The following is a 22,164-nucleotide window of genomic DNA, read 5'->3' on the forward strand; positions in this document are numbered from 1 at the left end:
TCAGAATTGTAGCTCAAGAGACGTGACAACGTCTAACCACCATATGGAAGAATGGGGGACAGTCGTTCTTTATGCTCCACCCGCCACGGGAGCTTAAGGGCCTCCATAATTCATCGGCCCTGTCAGAGCTGGGATGTGGGAGAATGTTTGCAATGGCAGTTGTGGGATTACTAGCTCCCATCAAAATGTAAGTCATACAACAGTGCGCAAACGCTTCCACAGAAACTGTCCCGTCTCCACCATAGATCATTTCTGCTCTCTCTTTATTCATTTCTTTTCCCACTAATCAGCTCGCTAAAGAGAGCGCAGTACTTGAGACCATATTGCTGTGTGTGTGTTTGCATGTGTGAGCCCTTCTGTTAAACATTTACACCTACGAAGCCGCGAATGGACAACAGTGGGCTAATGGCTAACACCATCTGGGAGGCTTATCTCATGTGTAACTCAGAATCAACCGCTGGCAGACAGCCCTGTGCAGGAGCATACGTGTGACTGATAATCTGAGTCTTTTGTGAGATCGAAGTGTCTGTGTTGGGAAGCCGAGGTCTGGGAAAGGAAGGAAGGGCCTTTTCTTTCACACAACCTATTATGTGGTCCCAGGAGGTCCTATAGGAGAATATTAACCACGGTGCTAGACCGGCGACAGCGAAGCCTCCAACAACAGGGTCTTCAAAGCCTGGCTTGGCTTAGGTAAGTTCTCCTTCACTGTAGCTGTCCTCGGCGTGAATGGAAACAAATGTTTTTAACTAGGGCAAATTCAACTATTCCCTCCAGGTGAAGAGATGATAAAACACCCAGAGTTAGAATATGTCCAGCAATCGAGGAAAGGGAGGCAGGAGGAGATGCCTCCGAGCCTGCACAGGCTGTGTTGTTACTTTGTGGGATTCCTAGTTAATATTTATTGAATTTAACAATCCCTGGATGTCCCCAGAGGAGTCAGTCAAGAGAGTGTATATGAGAACCGAACTTGAACGGTGGGAACACAAGTTCTCGATCGTTGAGAAAAGCTTTGCCTATTCCCTCAGCCCCCTCTCTGCAAAGCTCTTTCTCTACCTTTTGTTTTAATATCCTTGTTATTTTTTTTTTTACCACAATTAACAATCTCCTTTGCATTTCTTTCTCCTAGGGGATTACATCTCTAAGATTTTTCTGTAGAAACAAAACCTTTGATTTTCTGTTCACTTCCCGAGTTTTCCATGAAAACCGAGTTTGCTATAGAGGAGTTAGCAGGGGTCCCAGAGATCCTACCCTCAGGTCCCTGCTGCCACGCGACATCAAATATGACTCTACCTTTCCCTCGGCTGGCTTCCCCAGTGAGCCAGAGGTGGCCCGCTTCATGTGCTTCTCCAGCAGAGGAAACAGACTGACTGACCAGGAGAACAAACAGTGTACAACCCCACAGTTTCCTGGAGCTCCGGGCTTGCCCTTGACAGGCAAAATCGGGATGTGTGAGGCGAGGCAGGAGGCTCTTTAAGAGAGATTTGAATGGCTTCCACCTGGCCATCTGCAAAGGCTGGCCCTGTGACATTCCCACAGACTTATTCCATCCATAGCTCTGTGCTGGAGTCCCAGGGCTTCCAGAGCCATCTGAGGAGGGGGTTCTGCTGGGTCATTTCCTGGGAACCTAGGGTGGTGGAGGACACGTGGGTGATTTTACATCGAGGGGGAATGCCGCCTCTTTTGGCTACTGGGACCATGATGTATGTATTATGAGGCCCTGTTTCTCTTACTACTGAATGATTGGTGTCCTTTTTTTGGCTCCTTGGAAAATGGTATTGAATGATAGAATGTGGTTGTCTGCTGCTGTGTGCAGGCATGCATGTGTATATTCCCAGAGTGTAGATGGAGACGGAGCATTTTCCGTTGTTCTGCATTGCTTTATCTGAAGTGACAATGAGGATTGCTGGCATTCATGAGCAGCTTCATGGTGACTATCAACTATCTAGGGAAGATTTCCAACAGAGGATCGTGACATGTTCCAAACAAATACCCCCATGCAACGGGGCTTATGGGTACTTTCCCATCATGCTTAGTCAGTTCTTCCTGACCCATGGTTCAGAAGGGTTTGCTGGTACTATTCACATCATACTGAGAATCTCAACGGAAAGCATTCCTCTGTGGTTGGGATGAGAAAGCCCAACTTTTCCATATAACAAGTGAGATGATTGCAATAGCTAATGTTGAGTGTCCTCTAACAGTGCACACCAGCCCTGGAGACAGGCCTCCGCTAGGCATGTCTGTGAGGGATTAGCTTGACTACATTAACTGAGACTGGAAGGTCAGCTCTGTTGGTGGCACCTTCCCATGGCTGGTATCCTGGGCTGGATGCACGGAGAAAGGGAGCCAAGGGGCAGCATCCATCCCTCTGTTTCTTGACTATGGATGTGATATGATCAACTCTATCCAGGTTTGGCCAGTTAGACTTCCCAATGATGGACCAAACCTTTGAACCCATAAGCCAGAATAAACCCTCAAGTCATCTTTGTCAGATGGAATGTAATACGACAGCAACAGGGGCAGAAATTAAGACAATAATCAGGACAGAAACCACGAGGACAACTATAGAAAAGGGATGATGACATCGGCAAACTCCAATCAGAATCCCTGAGCTGGTCACCCCAAGGGATTTCCTAACAATGCTTACCCAGTCACCAACTTTACCGTTACCACAACACACAGGAAGATCTTGTCTGGCGGTCTTCCTAAGGTCATCACTAGTCTCACCCACAAGTGAGTTCTAGTCTTGCCCCTGGCTCCCAACATCACTGTTCTCTTTGTGTTTCAATTACTTCGTCACTGAACATGAAGAACAAGCTTTCTGATTCTCTTGCCGAATTTGGTGATACACAAATGGAGAGGCGATTCAGCGCCTGCAAACACACTGGCAATGCTATCTCGGTATTATTTATTTCTCCTCACCGGTATCTAGAGACAGTCCCAATCACAGAGTTTTGCCTCTGTTCTTTGGTGTATTTTAGTATTGATGGTATTAATATTTTAGTATTGAGCGAACTTTCTTGAAGAGCAGTACTGTGTCTATTGTCGCGGGCAGATAATGGTTGCCATTTATTACCATTGTAATAGGAATTTTGACCTCCTACTTGGCTTTGTCTCAGTGTCCAGCTTAAATATTATGTACAGACATGTCTTTAGGGGTGTCTTCAGGTAAGACTAGCATGTGAAACACTGAACTTACTTAGCCCTCCTGAAGAACAGTGGCCGTCACCTAATTCCTTAAGGGCATGAAGAAAATCAGAAGTGGAAGAAAAGCAAATTTCCTGCTATTTTCTCCTCCCGCACTTTTGGAGAAGGATGTCCAGATAGGGTCGCTGAGGCTGGCCTAGCATTTATTACATAGCTCAGAGCAGCTTTGAACTCATGATTCTTCCACCTCAGCCGCACATGTCCTGAGACTGTAGGGGTGCGTCACCACACCCAGCTTCAGGACTCACTGTCTGAGTTAGCACGTTCCATCTCCCTTTCTCCTTCCCTCGGGATGAGATTTCCAATATTAGCCTCCCTGGCCCTCAGGCCTCTAGACCAAGTCACAACCCAACTTTTCTGGGCTCTAGCTTGGAGGAGACATATCACAGACTTCTCAACCTTCAGTCACACAGGCCAGCCCGACACAGAGAAGCATCCGGTTATGTTTCTCTGCAGAGAACCCTGACTGATACGGCGCATAGCACCAAACTGGGGCACGAGGTCGTGTGTAGGTGACCTCCCTGCCTACCTTCTTGCGGTTGCATGGCTGCCAGGCCCCATTGCACAACTCATAATGACTATATGGAGTTGTGTCTGGGCACGGTAAGACATGAAGACTTGGATAGCTCCTCTCTGACAGCCCTTGGCCAGGTCTCTAGCAGTCAAGGCACGCCAGCCTCATGATCTACAGAAGTACATTGCTGTTCCCAGGGTACTCTCACTGTGACATCGCAGCACTGGGGTTCCTCACGCTATGTATGCACAGTCGACCGTATACATCACGCTCCTACAGAACCGTTCTTGCCAAAGTCTGCTACACACTGCCAGATGATAAGTCTACACACGTTTCTGAAAGGTTGAGAGAGACAGTCCTCCCTTGTCCTTATTTTAATGCTCTTGGTCATGCGCGCACACGCACTACAACTTCAGCAGCCAAACTGAGAGATAAGGAAGGGAATTCCGTGAGTCTGAGGCTAATATTTATGTTGGGTTCTCGTCTTGTGGGACTAGATTCTGCCTTTTGTTCCTCCCACCTACAGATGAAATGACATCACAGGTTCATTAACAAAGCTCTTTGAAGCTCATTAATACAGACAATTTATTTCAGTATCAACAGGAGTGATAGCATTTGGACCTACGAGGCCAATGAGATCCAAGAATAACTAAACTATGCCTATGTGAAGCCCTGGATCAAGGCAGATGTCCCAGAAAGACGTTTCAACACACATAAAACAGGGGTTTTTCTATTTCCAATCTTCCCCTCTCTCACCTTTCCCCTCCTTTCTTCTTCAGCTTTTGAAACAAGATCTCATGTAGTCCACACTGGCCTCAACTTACTACTGAGCTGAGGATGACCTCGAACTCCTGACCCTCCAGCCTTCAGCTGCCCGTTCTGAGACTCCAGGAGTGCACTGCCACACCTGGCTCCAGCTGTCCTTTTCTGTCACCATCGGCTCTGGCCGCACACACACAAGCATCAGATTCGGTGGGATTGGAAAGCCACCAACAAAAAGCAATTTTCTGTTCCTCAGTCATGGCTCCAGTCAGTCGCAGCTAATGGAAAGTCATCATAGAATCCCCTCTTGTCCAAGGAAGCATAGTTCACTTCATCTGTAGATGGAGACCTTGGGGCTGGGGGGCTCAGTGAGATAGAGTGTGATAAACACTGGGGCTAAGTACAATTTAGTTGTGGGATTACAAAGGGTGGAAAGTTATACAGTTTGAGTGTGAGATTTACAACGACACATCAGCCCTTCTGAGCGGTAACACTTAGGTTCTCCCACCCACAGAAAATAAATACCAGCGACTCTTCTGAGTAGTGGAATAGAAGCTCCTTAGGAGCTCATTAAAAGTAAAGTTAAATCAGAAACTTTCTAATTTTCTTTGTACCTTAAGGATCTGTAAATATGTGAGTGTAAATTTCCAAACACTGAAATTTAAAATAACATTAAATATACTACATAAATATAGCATTGGATACCTAAATTAAAAATAAAACTTAAAAAAAGACATCAATTCATAATCTAACTTTTGTAAGGAGGTTAATGCGATGACTCTTTCTTAAAAATCATTTATTTTGCCAGGCAGTGGTGGTGCACACCTTTAATCCCAGCGCTCAGGAGGCAGACGCAGGTGGATCTCTGTGAGTTTGAAGCCAGACTGGTAACAGAGCTAGCTCCAAGACAACCAAGGTTCAAAGCTACACAAAGAGAAAATATTATGTATTCGGTGTGTATGTGTTTGCCTAAATGTGCACCACATGTGTTCAGGAGCCCATAGAAGTCAGCAAAGGGCACTAGCTCACCTGGCACTGGACTTATAGGTAGTGGTCAATTACCAAGTGGGTGCTGGAACCAAAACCGGGTCCTCTGCAAGAGCAGTTAGTGCTCTTAACTGCCAAGCCAGCTCTCCATGATTAGTTTTTAAACTTTTATTCTCTCTCCCTGTCTCTCTCCTTCCTTCCTTCCTTCCTTCCTTCCTTCCTTCCTCCCTCCCTCCCTCCCTCCCTCCCTCCCTCCCCTTCTCTCTCCCTTTCTCCCTCCCTTTGTCCCTCCCTCCCTCTCTCCGTTCCTCTCTCCCTCCCTCTCTCCTCTTTCTGGCCTCAGATTTGCTAGTAGCAGAGGATGATCCTGAGCTTCTTCTGCCCCTCCTGCCTCTAACTCCTGAATGCTAAAACTGCAGGCGTATAGCACTGCATTGGTTTATGTGACACTGGGAATGTGACCCTCAGATTTTGGTCATACTAGGTCAAAACTCTACCCTAGATGCCTGTACTCTTTCCAGATAGAGCATCATTATGCCGTTAGAATGATCCTCCTGCCTTAGCCTCCCTAGTGCTGGAATTCTAAGCATGTACCACTACACCGATTGCTGTGAAAATTATTATTATTATTATTATTATTATTATTATTATTATTATTGGTGTGGGGGTTTTGAGACAGGGTTTCTCTGTTTAACAGCCCTAGCTTCCTGGAACTCACTTTGTAGACCAGGCTGGCCTCGAACTCACAGAGATCCACATGCCTCTGCCTTTGAATGCTGGGATTAAATGTATGTGCCACCATGTCTGGTGGTTCAAACTTATTTTTGACAGTGCTTTTAGTTGTCAATGCAGAACTCAGAGGAAGACAGGATTCACCTCACAGCCTAGATGTGGAAGATTGCAAGAGTCCATGTTTATCAAATCTCTCCTGTCTGTCGCGTGTGACAGGTGGGCTGCCCCAGGCAGGGTGACTGGGTGACCTCTCCAGCTGTCATTCAAAGAGGGAGGAAAGCACAGGGGCAAGGGTTGGTAGGACAAGTCCGCTGGCTTGCAAGTCTTCACGCAGGGGACATAGCATCTCAGTGGAACTGCCTTGGAACTGGACATATAATCCTAAAACATGTTTCTTCATCTCCTGCACATAAAGTTTCCCCCACTGTCCACCTGTCACCTGAGGCAGCTAAAACCTAAGTGCTGTTGGACCACACAGGCTGTCAGCAAGTTCACACCACAGTTCTTCCTGTCTCACCGCAAGTGTGCAGTCTCACCGCAAGTGTGCAGTCTCACCGCAAGTGTGCAGTCACACCGCAAGTGTGCAGTCACAGCCCCGCTCGCACACAATTAACCTTCTGCACGCTGCGGGGAGATTGTAACTGTTTTCCCCTGAAATTACAAGGGTGTAGAGAGAAGTTTACTGTACTTGTGCCTTCTTACTCCTGGGTAAGGAAGGGAGGGAGGGAGGAAGGAAAGAAGAAAGGAAGGAAGGAAAACTGTGTCTGAAGCTTGAGAAAAATAACTAAACCACCTTTCCCACCTGTCTGCTGAAGGAGAGCGGAGAAGCAGCTTCTCTGGATGGATGGAAGTTGCAACAAAAACAAGTTTGACTCCAAACGAGGCCACTTTTTCTCCTAAGCTCTAGAAATTGGCATGTCCCAGGTAGAAATGGGAGTGTATGTCCCTCACCCAATCATTGATATTCAGGTCCCCATGGACATAGTGGCTTGCCATTGGGCCCTTCCTCAGTGCCACTGAGACACTGTATTCGGAACATCCCATTCGCTTTTCCTGGCTCCCTTGTACTCGTGAATGGACAGACCAGGATCCCCTGCAACAGGTAAGGCAGCTGAGGATGACAATGGGAGCTGACCTCTAGCCTCGACCCCTGGCCTCCCACAGACATACACACATACACACATGCACACATACACACACAGCAAGAGAGACCAGGGTGGGAGTTGGTTGAGAGGCTGGGGGTGGAGGTGGGGATGTGTCCTACAGAAAAGGCAGAGGTAGAAAAAGGATGAACCTAGAAGGAGCAGGAAGGAAGTTGAGCATGCACTGTAATTAATGTAATCAAAATGATAAAAGATAGTATATTCCCAAGGCATAATTTTTAATTAACAATTATGAGTATAAATGTGGACAACAGGAGTCTTTCAATATCAAATATTTGTTTTTATTTATGTATATGTGTGTATCCCATGCGTGTTCATGTGCCCATGGAGGTCAGTAGAACTCACTGAATCCCCTGGAGCTGGGGTTACGGGCAGTTGTGAGCTGCCTAATACGGGTGATAAGAACCAAACAGATTCCTTTCCATGAACAAAAAGCACTTTTAACTGCTGAGCCATCTTTCCAAACCCTAAAATATGATATTTTAAAAGAAAGAGTTCAGAAATGCAAAGGTATTCTTAGAAGCAGTGTGTGTGTGTGTGTGTGTGTGTGTGTGTGTGTGTGTGTGTTAAGGTTAAAAATCAAAAGAAGCGATGAAAGGCAGTGCTGACAAAAACTTCCCAGAAAGTAGAAGAAGAAGCCAGAAGTGGAAAAGGTACACAAGCCTGCCCTAGCTTCCAATTTCCAGTACTTCCAAGAAGAGAGGATGGAGATAAAAGAAGAGAAGATAACATAGAAATAATTCAGAAAGAATTTATTTATGAGTCTCCAGAATAAAACATCCACCCAGAAGGTCCTCAGCAGAGTGTATCTACAAAGATCAGCACTCCTGAAATGTTAGCTCAAGAGGAACGCAGAGGAAAGCCCCAAAGATCCAGCTGCTGGGAGACGGCACAGGGGTGGCACAAACAATGAACAGAACGGTGGGCATTTCTAGAACAGCACCTGATAAAGAAGCTGTCATTCTGCATGCCTATATCTAGTCCAGCTTCTAAGAAGATATGACAGGGGGATAATGACATTTCAGACACACAAGGTTCTAAACATTTTACTTTAGGGTGTCCTTTCTCTAGATTTACTTGGGGGATGTTGTCCAGGAAAACAGCACCCCCCCCCAAGAAAAAAATCCCCCCAAATGGTGTAAAACAAACCAAATAAACAAACAAACAAAGCAGGACCCAGAAGACAGATGATCCAATACAGAGCAGAGGTGGGGAAAGACCCAGATAGGAGAGCAGCCTCCCAGGAAGAGAGCGGCAAAGCTGGCCAAGTTCATGGACCAGGGGGACAGAGGGTTCCCAGGGGGGAGTCTCAGGAAAACCAATAGCAGCAGCAGCAGCAGCAGCAGCAGCAGCAGCAGCAGCAGCAGCAGCAGCAGCAGCAGCAGCAGCAGCAGCCACCAACTCAAACCACAGAGAGATGACTAATTGCTATCACATTGGAACCCAATACTAGAATATATCTGGGAATCAGTGGGAGCTCTGAGCAAACAAACAAGGATACATAGAAACTAAACAAAGGAAAACAAGGTAACAAATCCCTTTAGGTAAAACAACCCATTGTTTAAAAAAAGGAATCAGAGCCATGGGACAATTCCCGGATTAGTCCTGTCATGCCGATGACTATTATGGCTTCCACCCAGAAGTTCGATATTACCCTGAGAAAACCAGGGAAGGGAGTGTGTGGGTGCTACAGAGGACACCCCGATTCCATCTATCTTATGGAGAGTTTAATAAACTGAGAGGTGTCAAACCAAGGAAGAACTGGGCCATTTACTTAGAATTAAAAGGCAAATAGTAGAAAGAAGAACAAAGTGACCCCGAAGGGTAGGGCTTGCATAGAGGAAGAGATGGGCGTGTTTGCATGATAGGCCTCTGAGAACCGTTTAACTTCAGCTGTTTGATTATGGTATGTGTACACGCGTGAACAGATGTGGAGGTCGGAGGACAACTCACGGGCTTTTTGCTTCCAGTCCGTGTCCTGAGGGTCAAACTCAGGCCACCAGTCTTGGCAAAAAACACCTTGACTAAGCCATCTCACTGCCCTCTCCCCCATTTCCCTTTTAAGTTGTCTCCTGTTACTAAGGTAGTAATAACACACCCCCCCACCCACTCTTTATGCTGGGTTGGCGATTGAGCCCAGGGTCTTTCAGACACCCCTGACTGAGTTACACTCCCATAAAATCAAGGCCTGATTTTTTTTTAAAATATACTTTAAAATGTTGTTTTTTTTTTAAAAATTTTGTGTGCATGAATGTTTTGCCTGCATGTATGTATGCGTATCATGTGCATACTGTTAGGCTGGGAGCCTAGGCCCCAGTCCCTCGCATCTATCCCAGCCACCAGGCCTGGTCTGGGCTTCAAATCCCAGAAGGCCAGGTTCCGACCCCACCCCCAGGGAGCTCACCAGCAGAGAGCTCGAACTGCAGACTAGGGAAAGGACTGAAAGGATGTGCCCTAGCTCGGCGGGAACCTCCAAATGTTAGGAATATTTCCTAAGCAAGTTCTCTGAAGATGCAAAAATTCCCAATCAAGCCAAATCAAAACAAGCCAAATTAAGAAATATCCAGGTTTAATGGGAGATTTGCACTCTCGGGTGGCCCTGAGGGAAAAACAGGAAAGGAACGCGATTCCAGGGAGGAAGAAAGGGGGACCACTGATGGAGGAAGGTCATTGGCCAATAAAGAAACTGCTTGGCCCTGTGGGTGGAGTAAACAGAACAAAATGCTGGGAGGAAGAGGAAGTGAGGTCAGAGTCTCGACATCTCTCCTCTCCGGAGCAGACGCCTGAGAGAGACGCCATGCCCCGCTCCCAGGATGAGCCATGCCCCCGCTCCTGGGCAGACACACGGCATGAAGCTCAAACCCAGGATGGACCAGGCTAGAATCTTCCCGGTAAGACCGGTTCTCACAGATTATTAGAGATGGGTTGATCGGGATGTGAGAATTAGCCTGTAAGTGCTAGAGCTAAAGGGCCAAGCAGTGTTTAAATGAATACAGTTTGTGTGTTGTTATTTCGGGCATAAGCTAGCTGGGCAGGCGGCTGGGGTGTTGGGGATGCAGCCCCGCTGCCACCCTTATTACTTCAGACCACCTGTTCTTCTTTTGGGGGATCACTTAAGTACTCTGGGGAGTGGTCCTGACCCCTCCCTGGGGGTGGGGTCAGGACCTGGCCTGTTGGGATTTGAAGTCCAGACCAGGCCTGGTGGCTGGGATAGATGCGAGGGACTAGGGCTTAAGTTCCCAACCTAACACATACGTGGTGTCCAGGATGGTCAGAAAAGGACATGAGATTTTCTGGAACTGGAGTTAAAGACAGTTGTGAGTCACTATGTGGGTGCTGGGAATCAAACTTTTAATTGCTGAGCCATCTCCTGCTCCCTGTCAAAAACAGATCTTAATATTTTGAAATGTGAATGGAAATAGGTCTGTAAAAAAGCAGGGGTAAGTAGCTCCTTTCACCTGGACCGCTTGGCTCTAAAACACGGTAGGAATTGAGTTTGGTGGTGCAGGCCTGTAATTCCAGCTATTCAGGGGGCCAAGACAGGAGAATTGAAGTTCAAGGATAGCTTGAACTACACAGTGCATTTAGAGCTAGCCCGGATAAGGGAGTGAGACATTTTGTCAAAAGTAGAAAGAGCCTGGATACAGCCCAGCGGTAGAGTGCATGCCTAAGATATGTGAAGTCCTGTGCTCAACCTGGAGTCCACAAAATGCAAGCAAGCAAGGGGAAAGAAAACCCTGGAAGAGTCACCTCCAAGAAATAGCAAGGAGTATGATATCAAACTGCTGGGTGGATCAATGTTTGGGGCAGCAACAATGTGACAAGTTACTAAGTCAGCCTGCCTTCTGTCTCAGTATACACCTGGGGCCATTGCAGGTGGCCCAGAAAATTGTAGCCAAGAAAAATGTATCAGAATCCAAGTGTATGGCACAGTGCTAAGTCCTTTCCATGCCTTGTCTGGGGAGTATTTCTCAGAAGGTGTGGGTCGGCTCTTGCAATATCTTTGTTTAGTCAAAAAGGAAAAACGAAGCTTGGAGACATTTTGTGGAAGACACTCAGATTTTTCTGGTAGGAACCCACGTCTGTTGCAGCAAAACCTAAATATCTACAACCGTTTGGACTTCTGTTATTGTTACATGCTGTTGAATGTGGCTAACAGGGTACACTGCTGCCTGGTCAATTCCGGTTCTTCTGAACAACAGCTTCCTCCTTGGCAAAGTTTCACCGTCCTCAGAAGTTTACAAGGCTCAAAATGAATCCAAACAAACCTAATAGTAAAGCCCTGTCAGTGTTTGCAAAAGAAAATATTTAGATGACCGAGTTAAGCAGGGTAGAGATAGATTCTGTCTACCCGAGCTTTAGAGGACTCATCCTTGATCCTTTGTGGTCACTTTTGTGACCATGTTCCAGAAAGGATTTTAAGAAGAGAGCGTGGGCTCTGAAAGTTTCCCACTTTCTGTTTGGCAAGCAAGCTGATGCTGGGGTCACCTGGACTTTAATGTGGCCAGTTCTAGAGGAACAGCCACCTGCACTTCCTCTTGGGAAATTTGTAATATTTACTTCTGAGGACTTAATCTCCTTGATTTCCGCAGGCTCAGCGCGTACATGGGACCAAGTGGAACCAACTCCAGGAAACAGCTGCCTTCCCCTTTACGCACGTGTGCACCAAGCACTAATTTAATTGGTCTGAGTGTCCTTTCAAAAAGCTCAGTGATAGCCGTTTATGTTAGCTCAAGTCTGCCCCCTTGTGGGCAGTGCTTAGGTTTTTTTTTTTTTTAAATTATTATTTCTCAACTTTCTAAAAATAGCGCTTGCCCATTCATTTAAGAAACCCCTCAGGCGCCCCTATGGTTTGTAAGGTATCTGGATAGTATTATTCTTTCCAGTTCATAATGAGAAAATTAGGGATGAGAGGGAGGAAGGAATTTGAAAGTTTTCTTGTTTTCCCCAGCAGTCAACAAAAACAAAGTTTTCTCATCTGCAGGCTCTGGGATTCAGCCAAGTATATGTCCTAGTTCATCAGCTACCGCCAAGTGAGGTCTCTCTGCGAGCTGAACCTGGTTTCTGCCAGGCCCTGCACCCTTATGAATGGTGGCATTATCTCTGGCAGTTCAGGTAAAGAGCTCCCCCGAGGGAAAACCGCAGCGACTACTTGATTTCTGCTTTGCTGCTTTCAAGTGTGGTAAGTTACTACCATGCTCCAAACCAGAGATCTAAACCAGAAAGCCACATGCCACGAGTTCTCCTTGGAATTTTCCGAAAGCATCCAGGGGCCCCTTAACCAGGGGACTCACATTTGAAGTTCTCTGGATACACCGTACAAAGAGTGTGCTCTTCATGAACATAGCATGGCCACAGCTGAACTCTGTGACTGGTATTAGGTTCCCCTGAACCCAAAGAGTGACTCTGCTGTTCAGTAGATACGTCAGTCTCTCCGTGACTCCTCTTCCTCACAGAAGAGAGATGGGTGGGACGGATCCAGGCAATTCCCACTAAACTCCAAGCCTGTGCTTCATGTGAGCTTCAGAGGATGACTGTATGGTGGTTAGCATTGACAACTTGACACACCCAGAGTCACCTGGGAAGGGTCTCAGTGAGGGACAGACTGTCTAGGTCAGATTGTCTTAGTTAAGTTGACTGACATGGGAAGACTCAGTCCACTGCTGGTGGTGTCATTCCCTAGGTGGGGACGACTGAACTGTATTAGAGTGTAGACACAGAGCCAAGCAGAAACAAGCATGCGCACATTCGGTCTTCTCTGCTCTAGACTGTGGCTATGATGTGACTAGCTGCTTGCTTTTCTGCTGCTTTGACCTGTCTGCCAGGAGGAACACTTCTGTAAAGTCAAAACAGTGACAGGATGGAGGAAGTCACACTGTTTAGCTGGTGGCTTTCCTTACATGCGATTTCTCAGCTATTTATAGCAATGAACTTACAAATGACTTTCCCCAATCAATAGAACTGCCTTATGGGCAACATTTTGATATTTTTGATTCCATCAGGAAACTGGACAGGAAGAGCACATTCCTACCTTGTAGATGCAGGACTTGGCGTTCAGGAAGAAGAGCTCGATGGTGGCATTGTCCTTCAGGTAGGAGATGCTTTCTATATAGAATCTGCAAGAGAAACACCATGTGTGAGGCGCAGGGGAGAGGAGAAGAACCACTGCTTTGAGCAGTGTAGTTTCAGAGGATTGCAGTTCCGATGCTGAATGAAAAAGAGACAAAGGGGCCGTCAGTCTTTCCGTTGCTACCTTCTTTGAGGGTGTGCCATTTTTATACCTATGTGTCCAGGCATTTTTCTGAACATATATTCAAGGCCAACAAGCATATGAGAATACATTCCAGCTATCACTAAGCACTTGCACAATGCACACCAAAAGCCAAATGCGATATCAACATACACAACTCTAAGATTCTAAGATTCCCGTTTTGCTATATAGTGGAGTCATCTTCATTATATTACAGATATAGAATTGGGATTGGAGAGAGAGCTCACCAGCGAAGAGTGTTTACTCTTCTTGCTGGATGTCCTGGGTTCAGTTCCCAGCACCCATATCAGATGGTTCACAACTGCCTCTTACTCTATTTCCAGAAAGCCCAGTGCCCTCTGGTCTCTGTGGGCACCTGGATATATGCGGTGCATACAAATTCATGGAGATGCACATGCATACACATAAATCAATCTGAAACATAGTCTTATAATACATATAGGAGCTTTTGGAGTGTAACGACAGTCCTACCTCCAAGGACAAAGCAGTTCTAACTATTAAGTTATTATGATAATAATAAGATACAGGGCATATTGAATTCATAAATTACAATGCCTTTTTGGCATTGACTGTAGCGTATGTATTACTACATATATTCACAGTGTACATACATGTACACATGTGTCTACATGCATATGGAGGTCAAAAGGCAAAAGAGTGTATTTTCTTAGGAACTGTCCACATTTAAAAACAAACATTGTCTCTCACTGGCCTGGAGCTCACCACATAGGCTATGGTGGCCAGACAGTGAACCCCAAGAATCTCCTTCAGCCTCTCCAGCCCCAGTGATGGGCTTACGAGCATGTGCACCTGTGCCTAGCTTCACGTGGGTTCTGAGGATCAAACTCAGATCCTCGTGTTTGGGTGGGAGCACTTCACCTGGGTACTGTTTCACCAACTCTCAGCATTGATTTAAAACTCAAAGCAAAAATCTTTAAAATACACACCCAAGAGAAAAAAGTGTGTGTGTGTGTGTGTGTGTGTGTGTGAGCCTAACAAGTACTAACAAACAAGTACTATACATTTTTGGTTTTCATGTTCTTGGTTTTTCTAATAATGGCACATGGAATACCTACAGAAAGTTTTCATGGAAATAAACCCAAACTCATCGTGGCAAAAAAGAATGATCTATAGGCATATGAAAATGAGGATGGGTCAATATACAGCCTTAGAGCTGGGCCAGACCAGATCTCTCCAGCTATAAAAGGAAAACCTATGCAGAAGGACTTCAGGTCCTTCCATCCCACTCTTCTCTCCAAGCTTTCTGGAACCAAGTCTCCACAGACACCTGAAGCATGGGTACCGCAGACGTGGGTAAGGCAGACTTGGGTACTGAAGACGTGGGTACCACAGACATGGGTACTGCAGACCTGGGTTCCTCAGACCTGGGTACCGCATACCTGGTTACCACAGACCTAGGTATCACAGACCTGGGTACCGCAGACGTGGGTACTACAGACTGATTCTCAGACTCCTCTGACCATCTACTTTCTTTTCCCTTACCCAGTTTCCAATTTTTCATTCTGCAATTTCTCCATGTTACTTTTTAATCCTCACCACTGTTGAGCTAGACTTTTAACAGAGACGTTGTTCTGCTCAACGGAGCAGCAGGCGGTGGTCACATGGCTCTTCTAAGCACTTCCCATGGTGCTTCCCTGAGGGTCATGAAGTGTGACCTCATTTCAGCACATCCCATGGCTGGGGTAAGGACTCTTAAGGCTGTGACATTCATGCATATTCAGTCAAATGAGAACTGAATTCCTATCAGAGGGAGCGAAGGGATTTCTTTCAAGATGAAGCCTGCTGACAGTATTTAAGTTTACATTAAACATGCCTTTACACTTCACTTCAGAGTTTATTAAATTCTTTAATCAGATGATGGTCCTATTCAGTCTAAGGACCAGTGCATTGAGGGTAGAGCAATTTCAGATGACAAATGACTGAACTGCAGGGTGTTGGAGTAAAACCCAGACTAGACTAGGAAGGCATGGGCTGGGTGGATCTTAGGAAATAAGCAGACAGGAGGATGCAGAGGGAGAAGTGGACAGGAGGATGCAGAGGGATGAAGAGGAGGAGGAGGAGGAAGACGAGGAGGAGGAGGAGGAGGAGGAGGAGGAGGAGGAGGAGGAGAAGAAGAAGAAGAAGAAGAAGAAGAAGAAGAAGAAGAAGAAAATGCTATGGCCATTCATCACCACGACACACTCTGATAGGGATTCTGGGGAGGAAGCCAAGGACCAGGGATCTAATCTCACTAATCTCACACACTTAGGACATGTCACATAACTGTACTGAGATTCTCTTTCTTCAATTGTAAAGGTAGGAGGACTGAGAGGAGGGGAAGGAATGGAAGGAGCAGAAAAAGGAGGAGCAGAGTGGGACTCAATGGATCTCATGTAAGAAGTCTTTTTATGTTTAGATACTAGGATTAAATTTTAACTAAAACATGCACCACCACCTGCCACTGCCTTCTCCACTTCAGCAGCAATCCAAAACTGTATTTTGTGTACACACCTGTAACCCCAGCTATGGGAGTTCCAAGCAGAAGGAATGGAAATTCACAGCCATCCTTAGCTACCTAGCAAGAGTTTGAGGCCAGTCTAGGTCACGCTAAACCTTGTCTCAAGAAACAAAACAGCAAAAGTCCCTCCTCATGAGCGATGGACCCAGGCTAGGCAGGCCAGGTTCACAGCCCTCTTGCCCAGACACTAAGTGAGTGATGTCGTCAAATGCATGAAGAGTCTGCTGTGGTGACTGCGGTGCAGATTCAGGGACATGTGCTAATGACCCTGGTGTCACGTGTCACGCAGAGATGTGCAGGTTGCCTCCATCAATAGACAACGACAGTTTGCCACAAAGTCAGAGGTGCAAAATTCCAAACGATTAAAAACTGGTCCTCACTTGCAAAGCCTATGAGAGGGGGCTGGTTGATCTCTAGCTGCCCTGTCCCCTTAGCTCCTGCCCGCAGCTTTGGGAGCAGGTGTTTTAGATGGTGGGGCCCTGAAGTCATATGTTGTGCAATGGTCTCAGGAGAATGTGTAGTACTTTAGGAATGGAAACCTGAAACACAGTGGCAGATTTTACATCTTGAAATTATGTTAAGTGATTTAATTTTAAAGTCTGAACATTCATGCTTTGATTGTGTGTGTGTGTGTGTCTGTGTGTGTGTGTGTGTGTGTGTGTGTGTGCACATGCAAGCGTGCTTACGGGCATGCATGTGGAACTCAGAGTACTTGCACAGTCAATTTTCTCCTACTGTGTAGGTACTGGGGATTGAACTCAGGTTGCCATGCTAGGTAGCAGATGGCCCACTGAGCCATCTCTTCGAGTTTATTAATTTTTTTTAATATTTATTTATTTATTTATTATGTATACAATATTCTCTGTGTGTCTGCAGACCAGAAGAGGGCAGCAGATCTCGTTACAGATGGTTGTGAGCCACCATGTGGTTGCCGGGAATTGAACTCATGACCTTTGGAAGAGCAGGCAATGCTCTTAACCACTGAACCATCTCTCCAGCCCCAAGCTTATTAATTTTTAATTAAAAATTATATGTGAGCCTGGTGGTGGTGGTGACACATGCTTTAAATCCCAGCACTTGGGAGGCAGAGACAGGTGGATCTCAGTGAGTTTGAGGCCAGCCTGGTCTACAGAGTGAGTTCCAGGACAGTCAGAACTGTTAGACCAAGAAACCCTGTCTTGAAACTCTCCTTTCCTTCCAAAAAACATTCTGTCTGATGTGTATGTGTGTTTGTGCATGCACACCTGACATGGTGCACACTTGAAAGTCGGAGGATGCCCGTGGGAGGTGGTTACCAAAGTCTCATCGTTTACAAAGTCTCCTTGGCAAGGGCAGTGAGAATAACAGCGAGTGGGAAGAAGGGAAGAGGAAAACTGGGGGAAAAAAGAGAAGAATAAGCATGGTAAAGATATGGAGATGCTTGGAGAAATAAGCTATCTCAGACTCTACATATTTAGACTCCAAATTATTCCATTGTGGAAAGGTCACTGTTAGCTTTAGAAGAGTTCTGTTGTTTTTCTGATCCTTAGGGTCCAACTAGACAGTGACTTTAACTATGTCCTGTTTTAACATGACGCATGGTGACAGTGGGGTAACGACTGGATTTGCAAATATGAGACTCCACTCCTGGAAGTTTATGTCAGCTGAGAAACCCCTCGACAAGGTGTACATGTGGCCTTTTGGATCAGCCTGCTTCTGTGACTCTGTTGGAGCCATTCCACAGAGAGTCCTCCCAGCCTCCCCCCCAAGACTCCTGTTCCTTCATCACTCAGCTTCAGAGTACCCTACAGAGACCATTTCCTTAGCTCCTGCTTATCCCCCTCCCCCAGCCGCTCTTCTGGGATGCTCTTCATGCTCCCTACCCTCGCCCCCCCCCCCCCGTTTTCTCCAGAAGAATATTGTACGAGACTCCAACACCCTACTTCTGCCTCCCGTGCTGTAGTAAATGAGGCGGCAACATTTCCGAATCTGGCATCTACATCGTTTTTATAGATCTCTACTATCTGGCAGGAGAGTCTGAGGAGGCTGCAGAAATAACAAGCATATTCTGGGATGGAAGGGGAAAAAAATCCTCCTTTTGACAGAAACTGGAAAGCAGTCTCCTGTTAACCTTTATCACCAAGACAACAGCCCGGAAGATCCTGGAAGCTCTGGGCCTGTCATGCTTTTGTTCATAACCTTGGACATTTAATTCATCCTGAACTTTCTATCTGTGCTAAAGTGACATGCTTGGATAAAAACAGACCTGAGACATCTCCATTCACACCATGGGCAGGCAGCAGACCGAGGAGATTTCTGGGGAAATGGGAACAGTTGATGGTTTGCTTGAAAAGTTGAGATTATTTTTTTTTTCTTCTAAAAAAAAAAAATTGGTTTGGTTCCTTGCTTTTATGAGCATCTGGTTTGTGGTCCTCTGTGGCAGTAGGTGGCGCTGTTGCTTCTTTTTAACTGCCCTTATAAGGAAGGAACCACTTCCTCAAACAGTTTACAAAGAACATTCTGGGTTCCTAGGGGATCCCAGGGAAATGAAAGATGGATCCTCCACTGCAAGGGTCTGTGAGGCAAACCCGAAGCCTGTTCTTTTCTAACCGCATCTTTACAATGCACAAGTGTCTGGCTCCAAAGTCAGCCAATTAATAGTAAGTCAGAGCTAGTGATTGATACATGGCAATCATGACTGACGGGCCCAAAGCCACGCCTCCACCACCTCTGTTGACTCTTACAGGCTCCACCATCTCTCCTCTCATGTCCCTCGCTCTTCTGCCCAGAGACATAGTCAAGATGATGTGGGAAAGTCCATCGGTTTGAAAATACATCAGAATCATTCAAATTAGCCAATCCCAAGCCTGCTTACCCAGCTCATCAGTTGCATTCCCGAGAAACCATAATAGAGGATATTGCCTATACTTTCCCTCCACACTCTGCTCCCTTGCCCTCCGAGGTGCCCCTGCCTACATAGCTCCAAGTGGCATTACACCTTCTCTTGGGGGCTGTCACGTGCTATTTTTCAGTGCTTGATCTGTTGGCTTTATCATATTCGAATAACAAAATGAACAGCTGTGTGTAAATGCATATGTGTGCCACGTGTGTGTGTGTGTGGAGTCAGAGGGAAACTTGATGCAGTTGTTTCTCTCCTTCCATCACGTGGGTTGCAGGGCTAGAACTCACATCTTCAGGTCCAAAGGAAACCCCATTTCCCCAAATTCTGGTGATCAGACAAAAGCCAGCATTCCTCAGGAGCTTGTGAAGCTGGTTCCCTCTACCAAAGGAGCAACTCCCTTATCACTGGCTCTGGAAGGGACAAGTGGCCATCAGTGGTACCCATTAGCATTCCAAAACGCATGCTGGCCTCCAGGCTCTCTCAGTATCACAAGTACCTGTTACACAGTTCAGAGTCCATGCTGGCATCCTGACTCTTCTCAGATTCCTGCTACCCACTCCTTCCCCCAATAAAAACCACCAAAAAACCCAAAACACACAATAAAACAAAAATACTTCAACTCATGGCCTTCCTTCCCATGGCTACTTATTTCTCCTTATATTCCTGTTATTTCAGCCACTCTCTCTCTCCTTCTTTTTCTCTTTATCGCTTACTCTTCCCCATCCCTCACGGTCAAGTCCAGTCTGCTGGCCATGTTCAATATACCACTCACTTCCTCTCTCTGCTCTGGACTCTCCCAGATGCCTCTGGCTCTTTTCTCCCTCACACCTCCTCCTCCACCAACCACACCTTGGAGTGACTATCTCATCAGTTTATACAGCAGTCTCACCCCCCCCCCAGCCATCTCCCCAGCCCACTAAGTGTATATCTTCAGATAAGTTACCTCCCATATTTAACTGAAATAAATCTTAGTGCTTCTTTCTCAGCTGGATGCAACAGTTCTCCAGGCTGAGGTCAAAACTAGCCAAGATGTCTGTAAGAGCCACGCCAAACTCACAGTCGCTCAAAGGAGCCCCTGCTCGGAGTATTTTATCCCAGTCTAGGTAGGGGTCTGGGCCCCATGTTCATCAGTTGGAAGGCCATGCATCAAGACCTGAAGCCTTGGGGAGTCACACCCCTTCTTTATAGCACATGCAAGCTTCTGAGGGCAACACATGCATGGGCTGTCTGGTCAGATGACAAGAGTCAGGTCTCTGCCAGGTCCCTGCCCCTCTGCCTCTCTCGCAGCCACCTCTCGGCACTTGGGACTCACTGAAGATTTACAGCAAGTGTTAATTAAACGGGCCAGTGGTTTCATTCCGTAATGAACACAAACGTCACATTTGGACACTGACTTTTAGGGGGAAAACGGGGGCGATAATAACGAGAACATGCGGTGGATTCCTACAGCCAAGCGCCTCCGATGCTTACAATTTCAGAGGCTTTAAGTCTTAACTGGGCACCCAGCTGAATTAAGGCAAGGTCTGGTTAGCTGGGTGCCTCATTTAGGATCCATGCCACCATTGTTCTTGTGAGGGACAAGGAAGCAGCAACCATTGTTTCAATCAGGGAAAGAGACATCCTGAGGGCCAAAGGATCATCGTCTAGATAATAGTTTCCTGTGGGCCCTTGTTGTCCTTTTTCTATTGTTCATTTATTTCAGCTTGTTGTTTATAGAACTGGAGGTTTGAAGACATGAATCTAATCAATTTATTCTCTTACGAACACAGTGGATCTAATCTATTTATTCTCTTATAAACACAGTGGCTAAGTGGGGTTATTTAGCTGAATATACTATTCAAGGAACAGTGCTGCAGGAATTATTCCAAGCACAAACCTGGGCCAACAAAATGCATAGACTTCCTTGGGTATATAACTATATTTTCCTCCAATTTTTTTTTCTTGACCCACTTATTAGGCTCAGTCTCAAGCTGCTTGAACTTGGCTTACAACAGCCAACAATGGCTGGTCACATAGTGATTGGCATGTAATCAGGGGAGCAGGCAAAAGTGGAGCCAAACAGGTAGACAGAGGGAGGCAGACCATAAGAAACACACTACTGAAAATGAGGGACCATTAGCATTGAGCACCTCTAGAGAGATGCTCATGGCAACACACAGGGGAGAAAAGAGGAGGGTGAAGATCAGAGGCAGAGCTTAGAGAGACTGAAGGTCTGGGAGGAGCTTATGGAGGCCTGAATTCAGCCAGTGGAGTGTGCTTGGTAGGTGAGGAGTAAATCTGAGATGCAGAAAACGTACAAGTAGCAAAGAGAAAGAAAGGCACAGGTGGGAGAGAGGAGGTGCTGTTGGTTGACTCTTAGGGATCTGGCTTGAGGAGTTGGGGAGGTACCTGAGTGTTAGTGTCAGTTACAGTGATAACAAGTTGCCATTAAATGACATGTGTTAGGGGCAGAAACATGACATCAGTGGGTTCAGGCTGCATTTGGGTGCGTATCTGTAGTCGCAGAAAGGATGTGGGAATAGAGTTCAGGCCTGGTGACAGAGATCGGAGCTGTCAGTGAAGGGAGGGGATTGGCAGCCAGGGGTGAGCATGAACCCACATGCTGGAAGAGCAGAGGAAGAGAAGACAAGCGAGGCAAACACCAGCATGAAAGAATGACAGTAGAGCCAGAGGGGACAGAGCGCGGTCAGAGCCTCAGAGCACTGCGGACCTGAACACTCAGCAAGGGCATCGTCACTGGCAGCCAGAGCCACAGAGTGCCACTCCAGAGGGGCACCAAAGAGTGAGCATCTGAAATATGCAGGTAGAGTCCTCCAGGGACCTCGGGGTGTACTGGAAGCAGGGATGGATGGCTACAAACGGGAAGGGGAGAAAGCAGAGACCCATCTTGCTGAGCCAAGTAGAGAGAGAGCAAAGGTAGGTGCACCACACGAGAGTATTTCCTCAGGTACCGAGGTAGCATGTGGTCTTGAAGAGGAAAAAGCTGGAGCGAAGTAGCTGAGAGATAAAGATCTCTGGGGGGCGGGGAGGGCTGGGACGGAAGCATGCATGACTTCTGTATTACTGGATGATGAAGTAAGAGTCACTCTTCTTCTGAGGGATGTGTGTATGTGTGTGTACATGTGTGTAATG

At 46.5% G+C, this 22,164-nt stretch overlaps 1 protein-coding gene across 4 annotated transcripts in view; it reads right to left on the minus strand.

Moving 5' to 3' along the window:
• The window catches only part of Frmd4a (FERM domain containing 4A), a 582,923-nt gene that overhangs the window by 101,623 nt on the left and 459,136 nt on the right, over positions 1-22,164 (minus strand). For all 4 annotated transcript variants that reach the window (XM_041630653.1, XM_041630654.1, XM_041630652.1 and 1 more), the window contains one exon: positions 13,394-13,478. In XM_041630653.1, coding sequence (XP_041486587.1) covers positions 13,394-13,478 — 85 coding nt within the window. The remainder of the gene's footprint in view (positions 1-13,393; positions 13,479-22,164) is intronic.

This window comes from Microtus oregoni, unplaced genomic scaffold (assembly GCF_018167655.1).
Source record: "Microtus oregoni isolate MIOR12 unplaced genomic scaffold, Mior012 000035F_ref0000213, whole genome shotgun sequence".
NCBI classification, from domain to species: domain Eukaryota; kingdom Metazoa; phylum Chordata; class Mammalia; order Rodentia; family Cricetidae; genus Microtus; species Microtus oregoni.